Below are 23,556 nucleotides of genomic sequence, written 5' to 3' on the forward strand. Positions count from 1 at the left end.
GAAGCGTCCAATTTAGGAGGACAAATGAACCAAAATAAGGAGCGCAGGCAGGCACATCATCGGACATTAGCAATCCAATAGCTGGGGGAACGGCCAGCCTATTTCTCAATAATGTGAACAACAATATTCACGTGAATATGTCTTCAAGGAAGCATGTATTTTTCATATCAAAATGTAATATCTGCAGGAACAGGCCTGCACATTTTCACTTACGTATTTTGAAGTATTCATTGGCTTCTGCCTCAAGCATGAGCCATCCATCTGGACTAACATCATTCAGTGATAACAAAATTAGCGCTTTCGGCTTGCATCATTTATAAAGGAGCCAGTCCAATCTTTTCCAGCTAAGGATTGACTTACATCATATAATAAAACTGAAATCTTTGGGTGAAAAGATGGATCTTAATGGAACGAGGTAAAAAAATAAATAAAATAAAATAAGAAGAGAGCGACTCGCCTTGTGCTTAAGCTTTAAATCCCTTTGCAATAAAGCCAGAAAAAAAATCTTGTCTTCCTACAACTGCTTTATCATTCGTGAATATAATAAAGACTGCAAGTTTGCCAGATAATGGCTATTAATAGGTAATAAGACAGTACTCGCTGGGTTTAGAAAATTTAATTTACTTGACAATCCTTATTAAGAAGAAGCAAAAAAGGGTGAGGGATTAGGGTCGTACATTGCAAAATGTAGTTATTTCATCAACATAATTCATGGAGAGCGCTCACATATTCATATATAATAATTGCACTTTATAAGAGAGACAGTTTGCCATATAAATCAAGGGAGAGGGGGGTGGGGACATAAATAAATTGGATTACAGAACCAGTGCAGACACACAAAGAACTACTCAGTCACACATCTCAAACCATCGCAGATAATATAGCCCTACAAAGAAGACACTGTAAATGATTCAGGCGGCCTGCTCTTCTACGTAGCACTTCCGTTATACACACGGCGTCGTGAGAACAGTGTCGGGACTTTATGTCATTCAAGGAAAAATGTTCACACAAGCTTCTGAAATTCAAAAACAGTTTAAAAAAATACAACCAAGGGCATATCTTGCTTGGCCTGAATGCCACAGTGTTGATTTGGACATGCAACAGTCCTTAAAAGCCGAGCTGAGCGTGACTAGGTTAAATCAGTATAGGTGTTTAAATTACACAAGTTTCTCTGTGACTGTAACAAAAAAGTATGTTGGTTAGATGTATATATATTCACATTTGAATGGTGAAAGTATTTCCCCATGCAGCATCTAGGAGAGTTGCATCGTACTGAGAAAGCTGGGGCAGTGCGTATGTCCGATAAAGGAAAGCCAGGAGAAGGAAACCAAAACACAAATCCACAAGAAATCAACAGACAACCAAGAAGATTGGTTAAAAGTGATTTTTGAGGAGAATTCTTGCTCTCAAATAACTAATAAGAAAAAACCCCATAAAACAAATACAGTATATTCACAAAAAGGCTTACCAGAGATCATTAACCGGATTCAAGTAAAAGTTTTCAGAAGGTTACCGATGATTTTGTGATGTAAAAATGCAAATAAGTGCTCGGCATCACGTGAACGACAGTAATCATGTCCAATGGCCATTTAAAGATATAAAAATACAACGTGGAAAGTCCATAGAATAAACCTGTATTTTAAAGTCATGATTATCATTTTACCCTTTTTTCTTTTCCAGGCTTGTGAGACAAAGCCTTCTACAAATAAAGTACATGCACAAACAAAAAGGCATGTCTCTCGCTCACAGACACCTCTGCGGTCTATAAAAGATGTGTCGCTTCCCTGTCCTGCCATCTTATCTGTAGACTGGGAGCTGGATGTGGGCTTGCTGTTGGTGCTCCATGAGCGGAGGCATCCCCATGGCTTCGTACCCACGGCCCAGCATGCGCTCTTTGATGCAGGGAGGGTGGATCTCACTGATGAGGCACTCCAGAGACTGCAGGCTGCTGCTAAGCACTGCAGCGTGGCACAGGCTAGAACTAGACAGCCCACAACAGAGGTTTTGGTCTGTGCTGTAGGCCTGGGTATGAGGAGGGGGAGGGGGAAGAGGAAGAGGAGGGTGAAGCTGTGCCTGGTGATGTTGTGGGTTGTGGTGGTTGTGAAGATGGGGATGGGGATGGGAGAGACCCACATCTCTAGGCCTGGCTGCACATGTACCCGTTGTCAGCACCTGATAGGGATAACAGTCACTGTTAGGGGTAGCCATGACGCTGTCCCACAGAGGAGCGAAGTACTGTCCGACAGACACCTCCCCCTGTACGCTGGCGCTGACTCGCTCCTGCCCGACGCCCACTCTGCCAGGATGCGGCCTATACGGCAGCTGTGAGGAGCGGGCCAAAGGGAGGCAAGTTTCAGGAGAAAGGCCAACCCCAGCTTCTGCTGCTCTGTGGCCCTGAGCACTGCTACTCACACCGTACATCCTCACTGCTCCCTGCTGATAGGGCTGCTGCTGTTGCATTTGAGCTTTGTGCTGCCACACAGTGTAGTCTCCTTTGTCCAAGTATCCAGCTTTGGCTCTGTCTGCGCTCTGTGTCGGTAGCACCGCTCCCGCGAAAGCCAGACTGCTCTGGGGAGGCACTCCCAGGACAAAGTCTGAGTCTGAATGCGCCACCGCAGCCACGGCCTGCAGCGAGGGGCTGGCTCGGGCCTCTCCCCCCAGCTGCGGCGCCTGGCTGTGAGGAACTCTGCTCATCTGCCTCATCAAGCTTTGAACCTCTGCCAGCTCAGACTGGGGGGGCAGGCTCTGATCTCCAGAGGCTATTCCAACGCTAGAACAAAGTGTCTCGATCGGTGCATCGGGCGGCTTGCATGAGTTTACGCGATAGGCTTTATGCCCGTTTCTGACGGTGTAGACATTATTCAAAGGATTATTATATGGTGCCACAGAAGCCTGGCTGTTTACATGTTTAGTCCTTCTGCCCTCTGAGGTTTTCACCACACCTTTGACCACCACAGAGGCTTTGACAATGGCCAACAAGCCTTGGTAGCCTCCCGAGTACGGATGCGAATAGGGGCTGTAGCGTTGACCAGTGGTGTCCAAGCCGTTTACTGTTTTGCTGAGCTGTTTGTGTTGCGGCACCCGCACATCCGACGGGAAGATTTTGATGGACAGTGGGCTGTTGGCAGTTTTCTGCGCAAAAGCATCCAACTCTGCAGGAGAGGGGTACCGAGAAATCATGGAGGACGGCTCCCCTGAGAAGAAAGCAGAAGACAGAAACGGTGATTAGCTCAGCAAATGAGCCCCTTGTGTCTTTCTTTTTTCTTCTTTTTCCCTCTTAAAATCTCAAACCGGTTTTATTACACACCTCCAGGATTTTTTTTAAACTTAGGCTCAGTTCAACTCACAATTAGTTCATTCTGGGAAAAGAAGAAACAGGAAAAAGCAAAGGGTCTAATTTCAAAGTAGTACAAAATCTATAAAAACAGCAGCTAGCACTAAATGCAGGATGATCCTGATACAGGAAACTCTGACAAATAAGCATACCTTTTTTTAATTTTTGCTTTTTAAAAATGTGATCAAAAGGAATCTTGGTTATTGGAGCACACCTTAGCAGAAGCAGAAGCCTCATCTAATAAGGAGTACCTAAGCAATTTGCCAACATAATTACTCAAGTATCACCACGTCCTGCCTGTGCAATGCCGTTCCACTTTATGCCTTCGTAAACTTGGACCTAATCTATGCAAAAGCCTGCAGCCTAAACTGTGAAGGAAAACTTGACGCAGATGGACAAAGAAAAAAATCGTCGAGGGCACAGATGATTGAATTGTGTGCGAGAAAGCAGACGGGACAAACTAAGATTGGATTTAAACACTATTATTCAGGCAATTTCATGGCTGCTTAACTCCTAGTGACTAAGGTGGGGAAAAGGCACCCCATTTAAAAACAATAAATCACCGTGTAGAAATTACCACCACCTTTCGGAGTGACACTTTTATGGAATTTCTGACATAAAAAGAAAAGCTGCTGAAATTAACCCAGATCGCAGCGTAAGTCGGAGGAAATCACAGCAGGCAAAAGAACAAAGCTGTAATCTGCAATAAAGAGTGAAAAGGGAAAAAGCCCCCCAAAAAAACCCTCAACAAAAAAAAAACCAAAAAAACAAAACACTTCATTTCATTTTCAATAACAAATCCAATTCCAGCTATGCAGGGGAGCGCTCGCTCGTCGTTCCCATTTGAAATTGATTTGGGAGTTCATTTCATTTCAGGCCTACAGTGAGCCTCCCGACTGTGAAAATGAGTCAATCTACAAGATCCATCTCATGAAAGAAATAAATTGGGTGTTTAAAATGGAGGAAAGAGGCAAGGTGGAGTGTTCAATCCATCCAACAATCTCCCAGCGGAGCAGAAGGAGCAGGCACCACAGTGCCAGGAGCATGAATGAATTCTGGGGAGAAATAAAACAAAAGCAAAAACACTGCTTATTATGTATCGCGGTGCAGCGCTGCTATAGAAAACAATGACAGCTGGGATGTTGGAGAGGTGTTTGTATTGTATACAACATCAAGATGGGAGCTATCTCTTCTCTGGTTTCCCATAATACTACCCACCGGGGGGGGGGTATCGAGGAAAAAGCAGCTGCAATAACAATTTCTGGCAAATGTATAAAAAAAATAAGATAAATATTCATGACTACAAAGCATAAGAAGAAGAGGATCACGTCCACCTGAAAGGAGCTTTAGATGATTAGATGCGATGACACATTTAAAAGCGTAATAACCGCTTGCATCACCACAGCACAAAAATCCCCCCCCCCCTCTTTTTTTTGTTCCCTGCCTTTGATAACGGCGCTCAGTTAAGCAAAGATGGATGATTTAGCAAAACAAATCAAAGACAGACATTTTAGCCGTTTCTGGTTGAGTAAAATGTCAGTGCTAAGCCCCAGCATGCTGTGATTGGCTTGCTGTTCCACAAACACTTCAAACACTCTGAATGCTAACACGTCTTCACGGGGTGTCTGATTTTGTTAGTCCAGAGATTACAGCCCTGTCAGAGCTATGGAGACACAACACAGCTGCACTTCCCACTGCGGCTGCCTTAATGTTGCCACTATGGAAAGCCTCATTTGCAAATAGGCACTCTGCATTCACATATTTATCATCTGAGGACCACTACTGTGTGACACAGGCATAAAAAAGGATCAGTTTAGACTTCAAAAAACGAAACAAAAAAACCCCCAACCGCTGGATAATGTGAAGTTACAAGTGTGATCAAAAACAGCATGAGCGGCATTACATTTGCTCGAAATTGCAACCACAGGTACTTGTTTCAATCTTGAAGGCTTTACCTCCAGTCGGCAGCGTTTGATGGCAGTGAAGTGAGCGCCACGCGGGTTGGCTTCCCCCAAAGTGTGTGTTAGCTGTAATGAAAGTAACGCAGTAACTCTTTCCTTGCAAAACACATAAGCTTTCCTGCGAGCACACCCCAACCAAATTAAAAAGTGCAGTTCATCAGTTGCAGTGTGAAAGCTGACGTTTTCTCTCCAGTTGCCAATTAGACAATAGCCTACTGTGCCGGCTGCCACCTTATCCAAATACTCAACATATGCATATTATTAGAGTGAAAACCGTCGGCCTGCAGAAAGCGCTGCCTCCACTGCGATCCGCAGATAGGAAAAGGTCATTTGCACACTCCGAGATTAGGTTTGAACTTTACTGTGAAAAGTTACAAGGCAAAGCAGACTGTGTACCTCGCAGTACGTGCTCCTTTCCTCCTTTAGTTTGAAAACAAGCAAACAAAAAGTAAATAAAATACAATAAAAACGAAGCCAGCTTTTAATTCCGATTCATTTGCATCCAGTGTTAAGCCACAGGGATTGTATTCAGAGCATTTCAACTGCAGCACATGAGCATACGAGGCAGGAAAACCTCATTATTTTCATTCTGCAGATAAGAATGCGTGAGATAAAACTGCTGCACACTTTTAACCCAACAATGAGTTCATCTACTCTAATCTTTCCCTGCTGCAATTATGGGATCATGCACGCTGATCTTACAGTAAGTTTGTATTAATGCAGGCTTATATTTTTAGCACATTCATTGTCAGTTTTTACGCTATAAGCAATATTATACAGGCGTGTACTGTAGGAAGACTGGAGCCATTTTCCCACATGAACTCTGAGTGTCGCTAGGGTCAAGTCGGTACACTGTGTGCCACTGCCCTTTATCACATTTAGCACACAGCAGGGGACAGTCTCCTTCAGACAGGCTCAGTACTGGAAATTCTCAGCTTGGATTAAGTGAGAGTGACACACATAATGACCGCTCTCTTGCTGTGAGTTCAGTGGACAGCTACATGCACTTTTCACAGATTAAAGGGCGTCTAACGCTCTAAAACTCCAACAGATAATGCCATGAGTCCAGATCATGTCGATAAACAGCTTGAAAGTAAAGCGTACATTGTCGTTCACAGCTTATTTGAGTGGATCCAGTGCGGAGGGGTGGGGTTAATTTCTCAAGACGTCAATCTCATAGGTCACAAGGCTTTTAAGATAGGAAGAGATCAGATAGCACTGAAAAGGATATGAAGCAGAAGCATCTGAGAAGAAAACAGTTTTCCCTTGAAGTGGGCGCTCAGTGAGGGTGACAACCACTGCTCAGCTGTGAAGGATTATGAGCAAAAGAGGATTCAAAATGAGGCCGGGGGGGGGGATCGCTTGTCTATTTAACTTGAAACCAGATTTTTAAAACCATCTTTTTACCTTTTTTCTCCAAAGTGTACATTGCTTTACTGTGAAAAGGCACAGTGGTATAAAATAAAGACAGAAGTGAAGAAGTGAAAACAAATACGAGGCTGTTCGCATGACAACAAGGAAATGGCAGCTATGTGCTGTGAGGTAAGACATGGCAGAGAGATAATTAGCAGTCTGACCTTAAGCACTTAATCACCCTGAACCTGCAGACAGCACGCTGTTTCTCTCCTCAGCCCTGACAGCGAGCAGCAGCAGAAGTAGAAGCAGCTCAGAAAATACCATCAGCCACTTTTCTGCAAGCAGTCTTGACCAAAGCCATCACGCAGTGCTTAAACAAGCTTTGACCTTTTAGCATTTCCACCGCTTGCTTTTTAGACGGGACTGATTGAATCGAGCTTGTTTATGTGAGGCACGCTGGACTGTGATGTGCGGTGCTGCTAAAAACCATGATGATACATTTAGTGGCTCCTCCGGTCGGGATTTGGCGTTTTCTTTTGGTTGAAAGGGGTTCGGCACATTTAACACGCCAGTTTCAATGGGTGCTGTTATGGCACCCACTGAAACTGGCACACTTTCACAGGAAACAACTAATCCTGATTTCCTGCTTCCACGCAGGGGACATGCTTGGAAAGAAAGAGCTCAGGGTGAGGGGCAATCATAAACGCTCAATCACCACTACGCCTGATTGTGCGGGTGTGTGTGTGTGTGTGTGTAGCTTCAGGACAGAGATTTCATTAATATTAGCATAAAAATAATCTGGAGGGATAAACCATTTTTAATCATACAGTGTTATGTCGATGTATACATACGTATGGGTCTTTCATAACCTTTTTCCACCCACACGCAATCCCACTCGACGCTTTCTGCCACTTTAAAACGGGCTAATCTTTTTCCTGTGGTCACACTTGAAGCCATTTCCCCCAGATTAGAGCAGGGACCTCATTGTTTTGGAGCACTTTGAGTTAATCACTAATTTATGGGCAAAACAAGCCCCAGAGGCAGGGCTGAAACAGGAGTTGGACAGGCTCATTGAGTTTCCAAAACCACGGCTTCCAACCATTTCATGCCCAGAGGGAGAACATAAGGAAACAATTACAATGGTTGCTAGATACGATTCCCAAATGAGATAAAACTAAAATAAATAAAAAAATTCCATTTCATTGTTATTATCCATACATGTTGGCAGAACTGCCAGACCAAAAAAACTAAACAAAAAAACCCCCACAGGCCTTTGATGTTAGGCTAAAGACTTATCTTGAACACTTTTGTGTGATAACATGTTTACGAGTGTCAAATCCTCAGCAGGAACATGGCACTGAGAACTGGCAGTTAATTACAGAACAGCACTTCTCAGCAGGCATAAATACTTGTTTACCACACCAATAATCCTGATATTTAAAATACCTTAATAACTAGGGACGAAGCTCAGAAATTCAAGAACGCTTTTAAAAGCCATCCCTCTGTTACCATGACAACCTCCTCCGTGCACTCACTTGGCCCAGTAAGTCCAGTCATTAGAACCATGTAATTAATTGCTCCTGCCTTCATTCATCTGTTTAAGACGAGCCTCTGCAATCGACTATCTGCCTGTTAGAGCAAACGGAAGATAACTTTATGGCTTTTATTTATCTTTTTGGTATTTTATTTTACATTATTTACATGATTAGAACCCAATTATATCCTGGTGTGATTGATTATTTCAGTTAATTCCCAGCTTCCAATTTTATTATAAAGCAGACCTACGCCATGCTTTTATTGTGACTCAGAGTAGCTGCGTGATTCAAAGTTCAAGAAAACTCATTTGTCTTGTAGCTCCATTCATCTTCTGTGTATAAGCAGTAATAATATCAGCAATATAGTACTGTACAGAAGTCGTGATTCATCCCTCATGTCTTTATATTTCATAAAAGTGTAATTTTTCAAGGGAAATGTGAAATAAGTGCAACAGTTTATTGAAATACATTCAAACATGCTTGACGGTCAGTAATACTCGGAATGACCACCTTTATTCTTCGGCACAGCCTGAACTCTCTTATTCGGCTTTCTTGTCATTTCTTTAAGCCGTCTTCGGGAATAGTTCTCCGGGCTCAGTTGAAGGACAATCAAAGCTTATCTTTGGATGTTAGTTTCCTTTTGTTCTGTTCTCTGTCAAGATGATCCTACACTGCTTTTTTCCCCCTATCCTGACATGCTTTTAGTAGCAAAGTGCCTTAAGATACAATTTAAAACTGGTTCTTTGCCAAGCTGGGGTTTTTTTGTACACGCAACACTGGTTTTTCCTTTGATTTAGGCTCCTTTTTATGCTTAAATGATTCATAGGTAACTGTTAAGTGGCTTAACAGCATATAAAAACTGAAAATGATCAGATACAAATACTGGACTCAAAACAACTGAGAAAGCAGCCAATGTCTAAAGTAAAAATTTTAAAAGACCTTCAGAAAGCCTGGAGAACTATTGCTGAACGCCACTTCAGGAAAATATAAAGAAATGAGAATCGGCTAAAGACTTTTAGCCGATTCTCATTTAGAGGATTAGAGGATCCTCAGGAGGTCCTTTTGTCCCTCTGTGGGGGGAAACTCCCACTAGGTTTATATCTGGGACTTTCCACTATTTGACCTTAGAACTGAAGAAGCTTCTCGGATGAGAGGTGAAACGTCTTCAAGTAACTTAAAGAAGTCCAGACGCTTTTCTTTGCAAGCTCCTTTGACTACGATGACCTGGATGACTGAGAACCTTCACAGGCTAAAGACTTTTGCACACTACTGTATCTCTTTAAGGATCCCCTCTCTAAAAGCCCATTTCCTACTTATTGGCTTTTGCAAATAGAACCCTATACTTTTCAATCTCAGGCTCTTGCTGTGCTTGAGATGAGCATATAAAGACATATGTACAGAGTCGACATCAAGTCAACACAAGAATAGAAAAAAAAAACATTTGAAATTAAGCATTTAGAGCAGCCTGAAGTCTTAGCTTTAGGTTCATAGTGATTATGTGTACTTTATTTTTTGAAACTGTGAATAATCAAAGCATACATAAGGAAATGCATAACGGCTCAGCTTTACACACACTGACTGAACTCAGTTTAAAGTTGGAATGATTAATAAAGAGGGCATTAAAAAGATTCACAATAAAGTTTTAAAGCTGTTCTAAAGTCACCGGCAGAGTTATTTCAGGTGCCCCCAGTTCAAGAAAAGACATCCCATTCATTTTCCCTACAGATAATCTTTGGGGACTCAAAGCTGGCTCACCTCTACTGTAGTTAGAGTTGATTCACTGTCTCAAAAACTAACAACAGTGCAGAGACGTTTTAACTCCAACTGCAATGGCGAAAGAGAAAACGCTGCCTGTGATTTGCTTCTTCTTCTTCACAGCGGTAGCGGCTAAAGCTTTTATTGTAGTGTTTAAAGCCACTCGCCATGCCCAACAGAGCTTCAGATTTGAGTGCTAATTCTCTGCGCTTCACATCGCAGCGAGGCACAGGAAAACGCTGACACCGTATGCTCTTAAATCTCACTCACACTAACCTCTCTATTCACAGGCTTCTTTGGTAAACACAAAAATAAAAACACTCAGACACTCATTCGCCTCATTTTCACGAGCCTCGCTCTTTCCACGTCAGTGCTCCCTGGATGAAGGCTAGGTACTCAAAGAACAGAGTAACCTCAGGGTTTAACACTTGGTTATGTGTGCTCGAGGAGGCTCTGGCCAAATACTTCCTTGCACCAGTGTCATTCCTCATTTGTTTCTATGCCGCTTGGGCAAAGTTTCCCCCTCTCAAAGGCGGGCCGAGTGCAGGCCGGCAGCGTGGGAAAAAAAGCATTTCCAGCCCCGGCTTTCAAGCTGAGATAACAGCGAACATCACAGCTCTCAATTACTCTCATCACATAATTCCTAACAGTCGTTTCTCAGAAATCTTTCGTGTTGGTTTGCGTGGCCGGGAGCTCTAATGGCCCCACACCTTCCATTTATCGATGGCTAAAAATGAAAATGGCTTTCAAAAGCACAGCAGTGGCTTAATACTGCCCCCTTTTAACTTGATCCAACGACTCATTTAAGGAAGAAGCCCAGACCACACAGACTGAGCTCCCATCAGTAGTTTATTCCCTGTGGCTGCGCTTGAAATGTCAGGCTACAGCTGGAGGGTGCTGCACCACGCACAGTGCAGTGCATAAAACTGAAGGGGGGTAGAGGGGGGTGGGTGGAGGCCCTGCAGGTAAACAGGATGAGAAAATGCATCCCTGTTTCTGCCTGAGGCAAACCAGGCTCTTCTGTTCCAACATTTAGCAGACAAGCGCTCCACTGATTCCCAATTAATATTTAATAACAGAAAAGACAAAGGGGTATTTCACCTGGGGAAATGAGGGATGAGTAGATGGAGCTTAAGAGGGAATGAATTTTTAGCATTTCAAATTTGAATATGGTTGGATACACACTGCTTGGCTACAAGTAAATAAGGAAGACATAATAATTAACTGCGCAGTCTGCGACACCACAGATTTCACTTATTTTGGCTGATTGGAGCTTGTATTGTAACTGTATACAATGCACTTAATTGAAATGCCCCCCCCCCCCATGCTGTTAGTCTCGTTTCACTTTTTATGGTACTTTTAACTGCCTGGAGTTTGGTGACCTCATTAGACTCACAGCATGACTCTATAGAAGGTCAACCTGAGGAAATCTAATTATCAGAAATAAATGAGAACGAGACGCACGAGAGTGCACAAGATCATGCAAACAAAGAAAACCGGGAACATAATCAGTCAGATAAGCTAAGAAACAACTGGGAAACACTCACTGGCCATTTAATTAGGTACACTTGCTAGTACTGTGTTGGACCCAGAAATGCCTTAACTCTTCAAGGCATGGGTTTAAGAAGGTGCTGGAAACATTCCCAGAGATTTTGGTCCATATTGACATGACAGCATCACACAGTTTCTGCAGAAGTGTCTGGCTGCACGTCCATGGCGCAAATCTCCCATTCAGCCACATGCAAATGTGCTCTACTGGATTCGGATCTGGTGACTGCGGAGACCATTTGAGGACTGTCAGCTTAGTGTCAGTTCAAGAAACCAGTCTGAGATGATTTGATGGGTTATCCTGCTGGAAGCAACCATCAGAAAATGGGCAAACTGTGTTATAAAGGGTTTGACGGTCAGCAACGATATTCAGCTACGGTGTGATGCTTAAACAATGCTCAGTTGGTAATCAGAGTGAAGTCCCCCCCCCACCTTAAATCAAACAAAAGTGGTGTCAAACAGGGAGGGGGGGCAACTTCACTCCAATCAGTGTGCCAAGAAATTACCGCCTACAACATTACAGCACCACCAGCAGCCCGAACCACTGATACAAGCCATCCATCCTTTCATGTTATTTACATTAGACTCTGACCTTACCATCTGAATGTCACAGCAAAATCAAGACTCATCAACACCATGAAGTGGTGTTTAGCTGCTGTAGCCCATCTGCTTCAAACTTTCATGTGTTGTGCATTCAGAGATGCTCTTCTGTAAACCTTGGCTATTTTATTTATGGTTACCCTCCTGTCAGCTCGAAGCAGCCTGGCTGTTCTCTTCTAACCTCTAAGATCAACAAAATATATTTTCACCCAGAAAACTGCAGCACACCATTTAATTTCCTCTTCTGGACCATCCTCTGTAAACCCCAGAGATGGCTGTGTGGGAAAATCCCAGCAGATCAGCAGTTTCTGAAATACATCAGACCAACAACTATATATTAAAAGTCACTTAAATCACCTTTCTACCTATTCTGATGCTCGGTTTGAACTTCAGCAGGTCATCTTGACCACGTTGCTGCGATGCGATTACCTGATTTGATATTTGCAGTTGAACAGGTGTATCTAAGAAAGTGGGTGGGTGATGAGAAACAGACAACAGAGCAGAAGTAGGCTTTGCAGGTAGGATGAACCAGTGGAAGCGAGTTGGACAACTACACAAAGAGCATGAAAGCAGAGTAAACTACATAAAGAAAATAATAATCATCTCATTCAATCAGTTAATTGAAAGAAATCTAATCATAAATTCCACTCCCATAGATTCAACACTCAACCTTACAGCACATGCCATGCAATCATTCAAAATGAAGGTCAAACAACACCCACACACGAAGCACCTTCTGCACAGTGTGAGCATCATTAGTAACCCTGTATGGGCGATTTGAGTCACTCTGTAATTTCACTTTGTCCACTCTGACCTGCATGCATTTGCACTGCATGAGCACGCTGATTACAAGCTTTTACAATTAGCAGACATTATCATCAAGTAGCCCATTACTTTAATTCAAAATGCTCCACAGTACCTGGAATCTCAGCGAGCGCTGCTGAAAACAACCACGTGTGATCTTTACGAGCACTTTGAGCCAACAAGGTCAAGTAGAACGTGACTTTTTTTTTTTTTTTTACTCCCAGTGTGTCGTGAAAAACAGATACTTTATGACAAAATGTCTTAAATGTGTTCGATAGGACTCACCTTTGTGGGTGCATGACTGCAGCGGTGGTACCGGCAGCAGCAATGGCGGCGGCGGAACATCGAGGCTTTTGGGTGTGCAGGCCAAATGCTGCGACGAGAAGTTTTGCCGTCTCTGGATACAGGCCAGCATGATAGTTCACTAGGGCTGCGCACAGCCTGGGTAAACCTGCTAGAACAAGACAACAACAAAAAGAAATCACATGATTTTACACTTTGGTTAACACTTAACACCTGATAGACAAAACCACACAGACATATCAGTAAGTTTTAGAGACTGTACAGTTAACTAAACGCTAACTCGCCTCTGTCCACAATGAAAATGTTAATGTGGGGATGTTTAGCAGGTATACTAACATCTGCTAATTAAGGCATCAAAGTACAGTCAAGATCAGAAGGAATGTCATTAAAATAACCATCTACCATCAATATTTCTTTGAATAACCACTGTTAACTTCACAGTCCCTTTAGACTTTACAGGAGACTGAATCAGCCAATTGGATGACTCTGGAAAATGTGAAGGGTGGCATCAATTTTTAACTTTTAACTATATTTTCATAAGTTTTACAGCTTTTCCTACTAATACAAACCTTCCCAATGGTCATTCATAAGTATTAGATTTCTGTAATTTTACACATTTATTACATACAATTTAAGACTAAAGAGTTGTGCTGACAGATATCTTTCATTTACTCCACCAGCATGCAGAAGAACTGACACGCGCTGTTGAAATTGCACTAATTTTTCTTATATTAAAATATCTCAGGGATTAAATGTCTAGTTACATTTCTGTACACCGGCAGACGAGGGAGTTTCACCGGTCGGGCCAACAGAAGATCAAAGTAGCTCTATGTGGCCCGCGATGTAAAATAAGTTTGACGTCCCTGCTTTAGAGCACTGGTTCTCAAACTGTGGAGCACAGAGCCACTGCTGCCAGAGCCTTGAAGTCCAGGGGTAAATTGTAAAGACAAATAACAAAACATCTTTATTTAACTAAAATTCTACTTGGATTCTTTGCTGATTGATAAAAAGTGCGGCATGTGACCCTTTTTTTCAACATCTGAAGCAAGGCATACCAGAAAAAGTTTGAGAACCACTGCTCTAGAGGGTTAAAATCACATTCACCCAGAAGATGTTGAGAAATATCCGTAGTTACTGAAAAATCACACCTGCTCAACATAAAGATTTAGCCTCTGACCACCAACAGCTATCTGTTCCAAAATTCAAGCTAATCTTCAAAATAGATATATGTATTTTTTAAAGCAGGTGGCTGCCTTATTTGTGCCTGCGGAGCTAAATGTAATCACTGGGTTTCCTTCTCTAGGGAAGATGAACAGTTGTGTGTAGTTTTGTGGCATCCCATCTATCAAATAGATGGGCTAATTATTCCTTCGATTATCCACAGTGATTTTTTTAACTTCAAATTAAAAGCATCAGGCACTGCTGATGGAAGCAAACTGCAAAGCTTCCTCGTGGACATTAAAATCCAATAGACGTGTTCTTTGTAAAGCGCAGATCTAAATTTCTGCAACCACTCAGATCCTTTTACCATATTAAAATTCAGCTGCCCCTCGATGAAATGCAGAGACTGTAAATTTAAGAAAGTAATATAATTTAATGATGACTCCATCTCCTTCCTCTGCTTAGTTGTTATGATGGCTCCTTCCCGTTATCAACCTTGCTTTCTGCCTGTTGTGATCACAGATCATTTACAACCCCTCCTGTAGCCTCGGGCCGCGTGTTTCAATTTCTAACCGGCTCTGAGACCTTGGTTTCTTGTTCTATAAATTTATGACCGTATTGATCAGCAGAAAAAGCCAAAAGCAGCTCGCTCCCTAAAATAGGCTGCGCTGTTTGCAGTGTTAAGTACTGTCAGAGGAAATGAGAGCCTGTGTCTAAACAAGACTCGCCAAAGCCACAGCCACAGCTGTGCTGATTGAAGCAATCACTCTAAAAAGAGCGAGCTGCGCTTTGAGGAAATATTTCAGCGATAATCGCATTTGACATTCTGTTTGATTATCTGAAAGAGTCAGCAACTCTGAATGCCAGCGTTGCAAAACTAAGAAAAAAGAAACCTCAGGCTATCGTGCTGTATTTGTATCAGGTAGCCCATCTCGAAGACAGACAACTGCTGTCAGTTCAAAATGCCGCAGAACTATTGGTATACTAGTTAATCAATCTGGTGATTACAAATTGAAACACTGTATTTTTCTTAGATGTGCAGTAGTCCCCAAAATGGCTACTTACGAGCCTGCAGCATGTAGCTTTCAGATTGCCCTTTTTTTTTTTTACTTTTAAGGTTCTTCTGGATTTTTGTTTTGATTTCTGCCTCAGGGTCTGGAGGGCAGCTAAAGCAAGTCAACCACATAACAGCATGTTCAGCAATGGGCTGCAGAAACATGATTACCTTCGCCTCAAAAGGAAGAAGACGGAGTGGATCTTGTGTTACTCAGGTGCCAAAAAGAAAAAAAGATTCCCCCACTCCCTTCCTCCACCCAACATCTGTCCCTCGGTGACAAGCTCACTTCAAACTGCTCAGCGCAACCTGCCTCATCTGAACACACACATCTGAAGAGCTAAAAGCCTCGGTATGCCTGGATTCCATTTTGAAAATAATAGCAATTTCACAACAACCCCTCCATTACTACACATTTGTCAAGAGGGAAATACTGAAAAGGCAGAAGGAACACAAGAGAGAAAATGCACGTCTGGAGAAATCCCTTCACAAGCAGAAAATGAGACATGAATTTGGAATACCTTCCATTACTCCCATAATTTGCAGCTGGAAGAAAATGCATCAAGCAGGGCGCTATATTTCAAAGAGAGGGCAGCAAGGACTTGACAAAAAAAGTCACTGAGAGCACAAACTTAAATCTTAAAAATAGTCTGATTATCCACGAAATAGAAGAGAAATGAAAGTAATGTCAGAATGCATGATATTATCTCAAGCCCTCAAGCAATTTCATCCTTTTTATACAGACACAGTTTTGCTCGATGAATCTTTTTTATGCTTTGCACTTTCTTATGATATATCCTTCCTTTGTATTTTGCTTCCAATGAGCGAGTCTGGTATTTTTTATTTAAGAAGTCTTTAGGACTTGTTCTTTGGACACTGTCTGCTTTTTAGTCTTTGCTTCTGACCATCTGCAGAGTAACATTGCTTTCTTGTTCATTAAGCCACTTCAGAATGACCTTTGAATTATTCGAGCACAAAAAAAGGCACTTAACTCAAAGGATGAACCAGTGTTGTTTTTACACTTCACAGGCAACTTAGCAAAGAACCAATTTTAAACTCTTTTGTTAGGTGCTTTCTTATTAGCAGCCTGTTAGTTGAATCTACAAAAATGATAACACATAAAATAAATAGTATTTTTGCATATCTACAGCAGATGAACAGCATCTGAAAGTCATTAAGAAATAGGTAAAAGATCCTGCAAAGACCTGACACAGGACCTGAGAGATACATCTGACCCGACAGTTGATCCAGCTACTGTTCACCAAAGCCTCATCAGAAACGTTCTCAGTGGAAGGATGGCTGTCAAGAAGCCATTCTTAAAGGGAAACAGGGAGAAACAGCTGAAGTATGCCAAATTACACAAAGCGTGGAGTGAAAATCAGTGACATCAGATCTTATAGACTGATCTGTCCAAATTTTTAATTTTTAGTTCAAACTGACACTGGGGATGCCAGAAGAAATCTACAGCCCTCTGCAAAACAAGGTGGAGGCTCTATCATGGTTCAGGCTGCAATTCAGCCACTCACGGCCAGAGCTCGTGTCAAAACTGATGGAATTATGAACAAAGAAAATTACTTTCAAATATAATTCCAACATGCAGTACCATTTAGAAAGCATCTGATTGGCAGCAGCTTCATTTTTAAGCAATGACAATGATCTCAAACACTGCCACTGCATAGAAAAAAGCAGTGTGAAATCATCTTTACACTGAACGCAACAAAAGGCAGCCAACAGCCAACAAGAGATATGAATGTGCTTCAAGAAGCCTGGAGAACTATTCCTCAAAGAAATGACAAGAAAGCTTGCCTAAGAGAGTTCAGGCTGTGTGAAGAATAAAGGAGGTCGTACTATTACATACATACTATTATATTGACTTTTAAGCTGTTTTTTCCTGCACGTATTTCCCATTTTCCTAGAAAAATATAAAGAAATGAGGTGTGAATTAAGCAATATGTGCGACTGTCTGCTCCATAATCTACAGTATTTATGCATTCAGATATAAGCTACTCGAGCGTTTAGGTCTTCTGACTCTCAGGCGACATCCATGCAAGTGATAAGCAATGTCGTGTGGCCCACTGAGGACCTGACAGGGAGATAAAGGCCTTGTTTTTGCAGCCCATCTAATTGTCCCCCATGGTGCTCTGATAAGGATATGTTGGCGGACAAAGTTGTTTTTCAAGCCTTTCCCCTTTGTCCCTGTCATACTGTAAAATGCTTCATATTATAATGTGACGTCTGTCAGCACAAGGCATTTTGGGAGATGATGAGGTGAGGTGAACTTCAGTATGGTTGTTTAATTTAACAGACAGTTTGCAGATGATTCAAACTGAATTATTCAGGCATCTTGTTATTCTTGAGATGACTACACCAAAGCAGCACCATTTATATCCTGACAATTCACCGATTATAAATTCATTCCCTGAGATAATAAGGTTTCGTATGCATGATAACCTAGACAATGCTACTGCATTATAAAACACATAAAAAGGCTTGTGTTCTTGCTTTACCTGTTTGGATGTATAAAGCAGCTGCACAAGAACATCCATCAACGGAGGAAAAAGCCCTAAATTATACACAGGCTCAGACAAGAGCATCTGCCTGACCTTCTGGAGTCTTTTATGACTTTGCACAGCATTAAGGGTCAGAGCTGAGATAGAGGCAAATTGCACAAAGAGCCTCCTTCTCAACTAATGTCAAATGCACAAATACACCATGCACGCTGGCTCCACGCACACACTCACGCTGCCACATTTACACTCACACCTCCCTAACCGAACCATCTCAGCTACCGTTAGCAGTTCTCAGGATCTTCTGTAAATAATTAGATGATAATGAAAAAGACGAGCACCCTTTTCACTCTGCCAGTGGATTAGCACGGGTGCTATGCTAATACCTTTCCTTCTACTCAGAAACTGCAGGCAAGCAAAAGGCAAAGAGAGAGAACAAAAACCCAGAAAAGAAGGTTAAATGAGAATCAATAAATGACTAACAAAGAGCAATTAGTTATTACAAAAGAGAAAAAGCAGTGTCTCACTTTGAATAAAAATGACAAGGTCCATGAATAACAATCCACTTATTGTATAATTAATTGTATATTATGTATGGCTTTCAGAGGCACTGCAGGAACCTGTCTAAGTAATGGAGACCAGACAAACCTCACATAGAGACAGAATTAGACAGCAGTGTTGCTGCAGCTGCTGAATTCACGCACACACGCACACACACACACACACACGCACACACACACACACACACGCACACACACGCACACACACACACACACACACACACACACACACACAGATCATCCGTCCCCAATCCCTTCATACATTTTTAATAGAATCTATTACTTCTGGATTAACCGATAAGAGCTGGCCTGGTTAAATTCTATAATAGTTTACATAATTGGTATCAGAATAGCATACAAAAGAGAGCCATACTTCTCTTTTCACATTTAGTGTAGAGAAAGCAAAAAATAAATAAATAAAGGAGAAAGGAAACAAAGGTTCATGCGCGGGATAGCCAAACAACCCGAAGTCACTCTGCTTTAGTAGCAAGAACACTTTGGGCCTGCGGCTGATAACAATGAGCCTCATTAGCACCAAGATTAGTTCCTGTAAAAGGCTTTACAACAGTGTAAGAACGCATTTCCTACAACTTATTTATGCAAGCACAAACTTTATGCAATTTATCATGTATAATATTGCGGCAGATGAGCATTCGGTTGGATGTAACTTATGCAGCATTATTAGCCAGGTCAATAAGTCACTGGGAAAATATGATTAATATTAAAATGTGAGCTATAAAGATGTTTACAGCCTTTACCCATTCACGTATCTGCAGTTATTTTTCCAGTCCTGGAGGTTGCTGTGTGCCCTCTACTTTCTTATGTAAATCACTTTTTCCTTCTAAACACAGACTTTTTTTTTGCAAATCCCACAATCATACAATTCAAATGACCAAATTTTAACCCTCCCTTTATCTAATAGCGACAACATTTTTTGAGCACAAGTTGACATTTCTAACTTCCAGAGATGTGTCTGACTGATACAAGATTTTTAAGATAGATACCAAATACTGATATGTCTCTTCTTTACTTTTAAAATATTTTATATAACAGGCATGACAATACCAATAGATTGACCAGCTAATATTAAATAGCTAACACTGGCCCACGGCCAAATTGCAGAATCCTGAATTGAAATCTATGGAAGAGTTCTGCAACAGCAAAGATGGTGGTAGAAGTATAATTTACAGGGTAAAAAAAACAAACAGTTAATTCAACTTTTTAAAACTACATTTCAGGGAAAAGCAATCAAACTTTTCAAGCTTTGTTTTTCAGATTTCACTGGGTGATTTTTATGTGTAGTTTGTATTTATGTCCTGGGACCAGTGAAACTGCTGGTCAACAAATGACCAGACCTAGTCCACGGTAGGCTCGAGGTTCTTGAAGGACTTTGATATAGAAACAGACGATCTGTGAGGGTCACCGTTTTTCTCAAACAATTAATCATTTACTTTTCTGTTAATATAGGTCATTTCTGTCTGCATTTAATCTACACGACACAACCTATACACATGTAGAATTTTGCTTTTATGCTCAGCTTTCATTTGTGCAAGCATGAAATGCTAGTATTAGGGAAAAAAGGTAAAAAGAAAAAAAAGAAGTCTAAATACTAAATTAACTATTTGGAAAACAGTAATTCTGACATTTTATACATAAAGATGTGAAGCACAAATTCAGCCACGAATCTAAACCTTTTTAAACAGCCTTTTTTTTTTGAGCAGGAAGCCTTGGGCTGACCCAAAATGGTCTATGTGCACACAGTGCCAAGGTAAAAGAAACACACTGCACACTGGGTAAAGACTGGCCAATGCCAAAGCAGCATTAGAGGCTAAACAGAGCTTTATCTTATCTTTATCCCAGTATGCACACTTGAGACACACTGTCAAAGAGCTATGGGTATGCAGCCTGGCCTTTAGAAAACCCTGACTTCAAAGATAACAGATCGTGAATGAGAGTGAGCTGTAGGTTTTGTGGAGAGATAAGCTATTTTGTCAGTAGATGAAGACTATTATTTTAACATGACATCTGTTTGCCAAACCGTGGACAGGCAGGATTGTTTTTAGTCTTCCAATTCCATAACAAAAAAGATAAAAATGAGTTTATGTTAGACAAACAATCTTCTCCCAAGTCCTGTCTCCTGGCTTCTTAGTTTACTGCTAAATTGTAAAGGGTCACTGATTCCTTCAAGCCATTAAAATTTCGGGGCAAACAAACAACTCATTAAAAACTGTGGAGAAAATGCTGCCTGTATGGTTCTTATGCGGGAGATGAACCTAATGAGCATCACAGAAACATTAAAATGCTCTATGAGAAAAGAGTCTTTGATCTTTGGTTCAGCTTATAAAGACATCATCTCACCGCCTTTCTTTAGCCTTTCTTTTCAGACTAAATGATGACGCATCAGTTCAAATTTGGCTTTACATTAATCAAAAATAATTACCAAGTAGCAGTATGTAGACAAAACAATAACAACCTTAGGAGGGCTGGTTCCCTCCTCCCTAACCTCAGGAGGCCCAGTCCTTAACCTTCAACCCACAGCCCACGTCTCACTAAGCCTTCATCCTGTTAGAATTAAAAGACCAATTAGACAAATTTCAAAAGATGACAGGCTGCTCATAATTACACCTGACATCTCCTAGCAGATAAAGAGCTGATTACAAAGGGTGCACAGGAGAAATTGCTAAGCAACAAAACCACTGACATTATCCCAGTGAAATGGACAAGTTGAGTGCACAGAAGACAGATGACAAACCAAATGAAAAAAAATGAAATAGCACCGAGTAAAGTGCCGGACCAGCATGTGCCACCAAACAGCCTCGGTGCACTTTGGCATTGATTCTTCCTATTCTTCCAAGTCTGATGGTTGTGCAAAGTACTTACAGTCCATAACGTCCCACAGGTATTTCAGTGCTTTGAAGTCAGGCGACTGGTAAGGCTGTAAAATAGTTTCTGGATCAGAAGCCAGTCTGGAAATTGGTTAAATCTGAACTCCTTCTAATAACCAGCAGGGGGCGACTCTTCTGATAGTAGACAGCAATTAATGCGCAGCCTACAAAAAAATCGCCCCAATTTTCACTTCATTTATGGCTTCAGTAAGCACTTTTCTTATGCGTTTATCACCCCAGCCATTACTTTAAGTCTTACTGGATACAACACAGTGTTCAATTTGTAAAGCATGGGCTTATTTTGAGTAGAAAAGACAATAAAGACAGGGCATTGTAGGGTGTGGCTACTTTTTACTGGAAACACAAAGAAGAGGACAAAAATCCCATCCACATCACAACGGGGCCACTGGATCCCTTTACTGTAGAGGAGAAGGGATCAGGTTTTGTTTGTCACCCATCCATATATTTTCCAAGTCATCTGCTTCATGTTATCATTCCACATCCATGGACTGATACACCACAGAAAATTCGCTGTACCCTGAAAAGTCAGTCAATGGATGACATAGCAGAAAAAAAGGACATGACCTTAATTAGTCCTTGCACTTGCCTGAGTAATAATCTTTCAAGAAAAGGTCATTCTCCTAGCGAGCAGCTCCTTCCATTCAGTAATTCGGTAGGCCTGGAGATTGAGCCAGCCTGAGGAAATTTCACAATAAATCAGAGCTCAGCTTCGCTCCTGAGAAAGCAAAGGGAAGCAGGCAGCCAAATGACAAATCCCTTTTCCCTCACAGAGCTGGAATTACTGCTGGGGTGTGAGATGTGAGATCAGAGGGAAACCCCCATGGGGGTTACCTGCACACTGACTGCTCCTGATACAATGCAAATTAAAAGCCTCTCGAGCAAGTTCGGACTCGGTCAACACATACTTCAAACACGCAAACACCATGTGAACACGTAATTACAGCTAGTTAGCTGAAAGTAAGATTTTCAAACTGAAGCTTTCAGAGAGAAAAGAAAAGCGATGGAAATGAGCAGGCGGCAATATTTTCAATACACTCTGACATTATAATAAATCAAAGGCCAGAAAGTCATAATTTAAATATGTTTATAGGAAAGCCATAAGGAAGAAAAACGACCCAGAAAAGCCTATTAAACTAAACCCAGGGGAGTTGGCATATATTTCTCTTTTGCTCTGGAAACAGCCAGAAGAAAAAGAAGATGATAATAAAACACCAAATTGCTGGCTTTTCTTCTCTGCCTCTGGTGCTAAGCTGTGACATCCCATCTCTCTGGGTAATAAAGGATCTGGCCCAAGCAGGAAAAGCATGCAGGGTAGAATTTCACACCTGGCCAATAATCTTTAGGAACTCCGCTGCGGCTAACCTTCAACCTCGGCTGCCACCGGTGCAGTGAGGTGCGATGATCCCACCTCCGGCTTCTAGACAATAGAAATGGAAACCTTCTGAGGCAGCCATGAATGACCGATAATATACTTCAAAGCACTTCCCATATCCACTGAGATGCTGACATATAAAGCGCCTTTCAAAGCCTTCATCCCATTCATGGATGTGCCGACTGATATTTACTTACACCATAACGCCTCTATAGGAAAAAAAGACTAAAAATTTAAAAATGTTTTGTGTCTTGAAATAAAATAAAAATCACGTGCCTCCTATATTTTCTACAATTACTCGTTAAATACATGTTGGAGCTAGTAAATACTATATATTATTGTTTAAGACGAAAACAAATGAGCGACCTCCGCTCTGATGAATGCACACTGGCCAATAGATATGATACACAGCTATAATGATATACAGTAAGGGCGAGACGCTCCTATCCTATTAGTGCGCACTGGGCATCTTTCACCAATTCAGCGCTGTCAACCTAAAATCAATGCTGGCATTACACGCTGAAGCGCCCGTACGAACCTTATTTCCTTTCTCACTCCGTTATTGTTAAATACTACACACACACACACACACACACACACACACACACACACACACAGAGACATGATTAGAGTAGAGGCAGTCTGACTGGCACAAATGCATGGCAAACTAAATTACTGAAAAAAACTAAAAAACAAACATTTTACAGGAGTCCCCACAGAGGAGATGAAACATTATTATAGAGGAAAAAGGGGAAACGTGATCGATGTCTTACAGAGTTTTGTCTTATCATAAGGCTTGT

At 41.6% G+C, this 23,556-nt stretch overlaps 1 protein-coding gene across 1 annotated transcript; it reads right to left on the reverse strand.

Moving 5' to 3' along the window:
* Positions 1–1,589: 1,589 nt before the first annotated feature.
* On the reverse strand, positions 1,590–23,556 carry LOC146628987 (protein FAM222A-like). Its single transcript, XM_085358264.1, has 3 exons — positions 23,530–23,556; positions 13,179–13,347; positions 1,590–3,194 (listed from the first exon to the last, which is right to left on the reverse strand). Exons 2-3 carry the CDS (start codon positions 13,306–13,308, stop codon positions 1,798–1,800), a joined length of 1,527 nt encoding a protein of 508 aa, XP_085214390.1. The 5' UTR covers positions 13,309–13,347; positions 23,530–23,556; the 3' UTR covers positions 1,590–1,797.

This window comes from Diplotaxodon limnothrissa, linkage group LG7 (genome assembly GCF_057381915.1).
Source record: "Diplotaxodon limnothrissa isolate DT_005_m linkage group LG7, D_limnothrissa_male_GT1.1, whole genome shotgun sequence".
Classification (NCBI taxonomy): Eukaryota; Metazoa; Chordata; class Actinopteri; order Cichliformes; family Cichlidae; genus Diplotaxodon; species Diplotaxodon limnothrissa.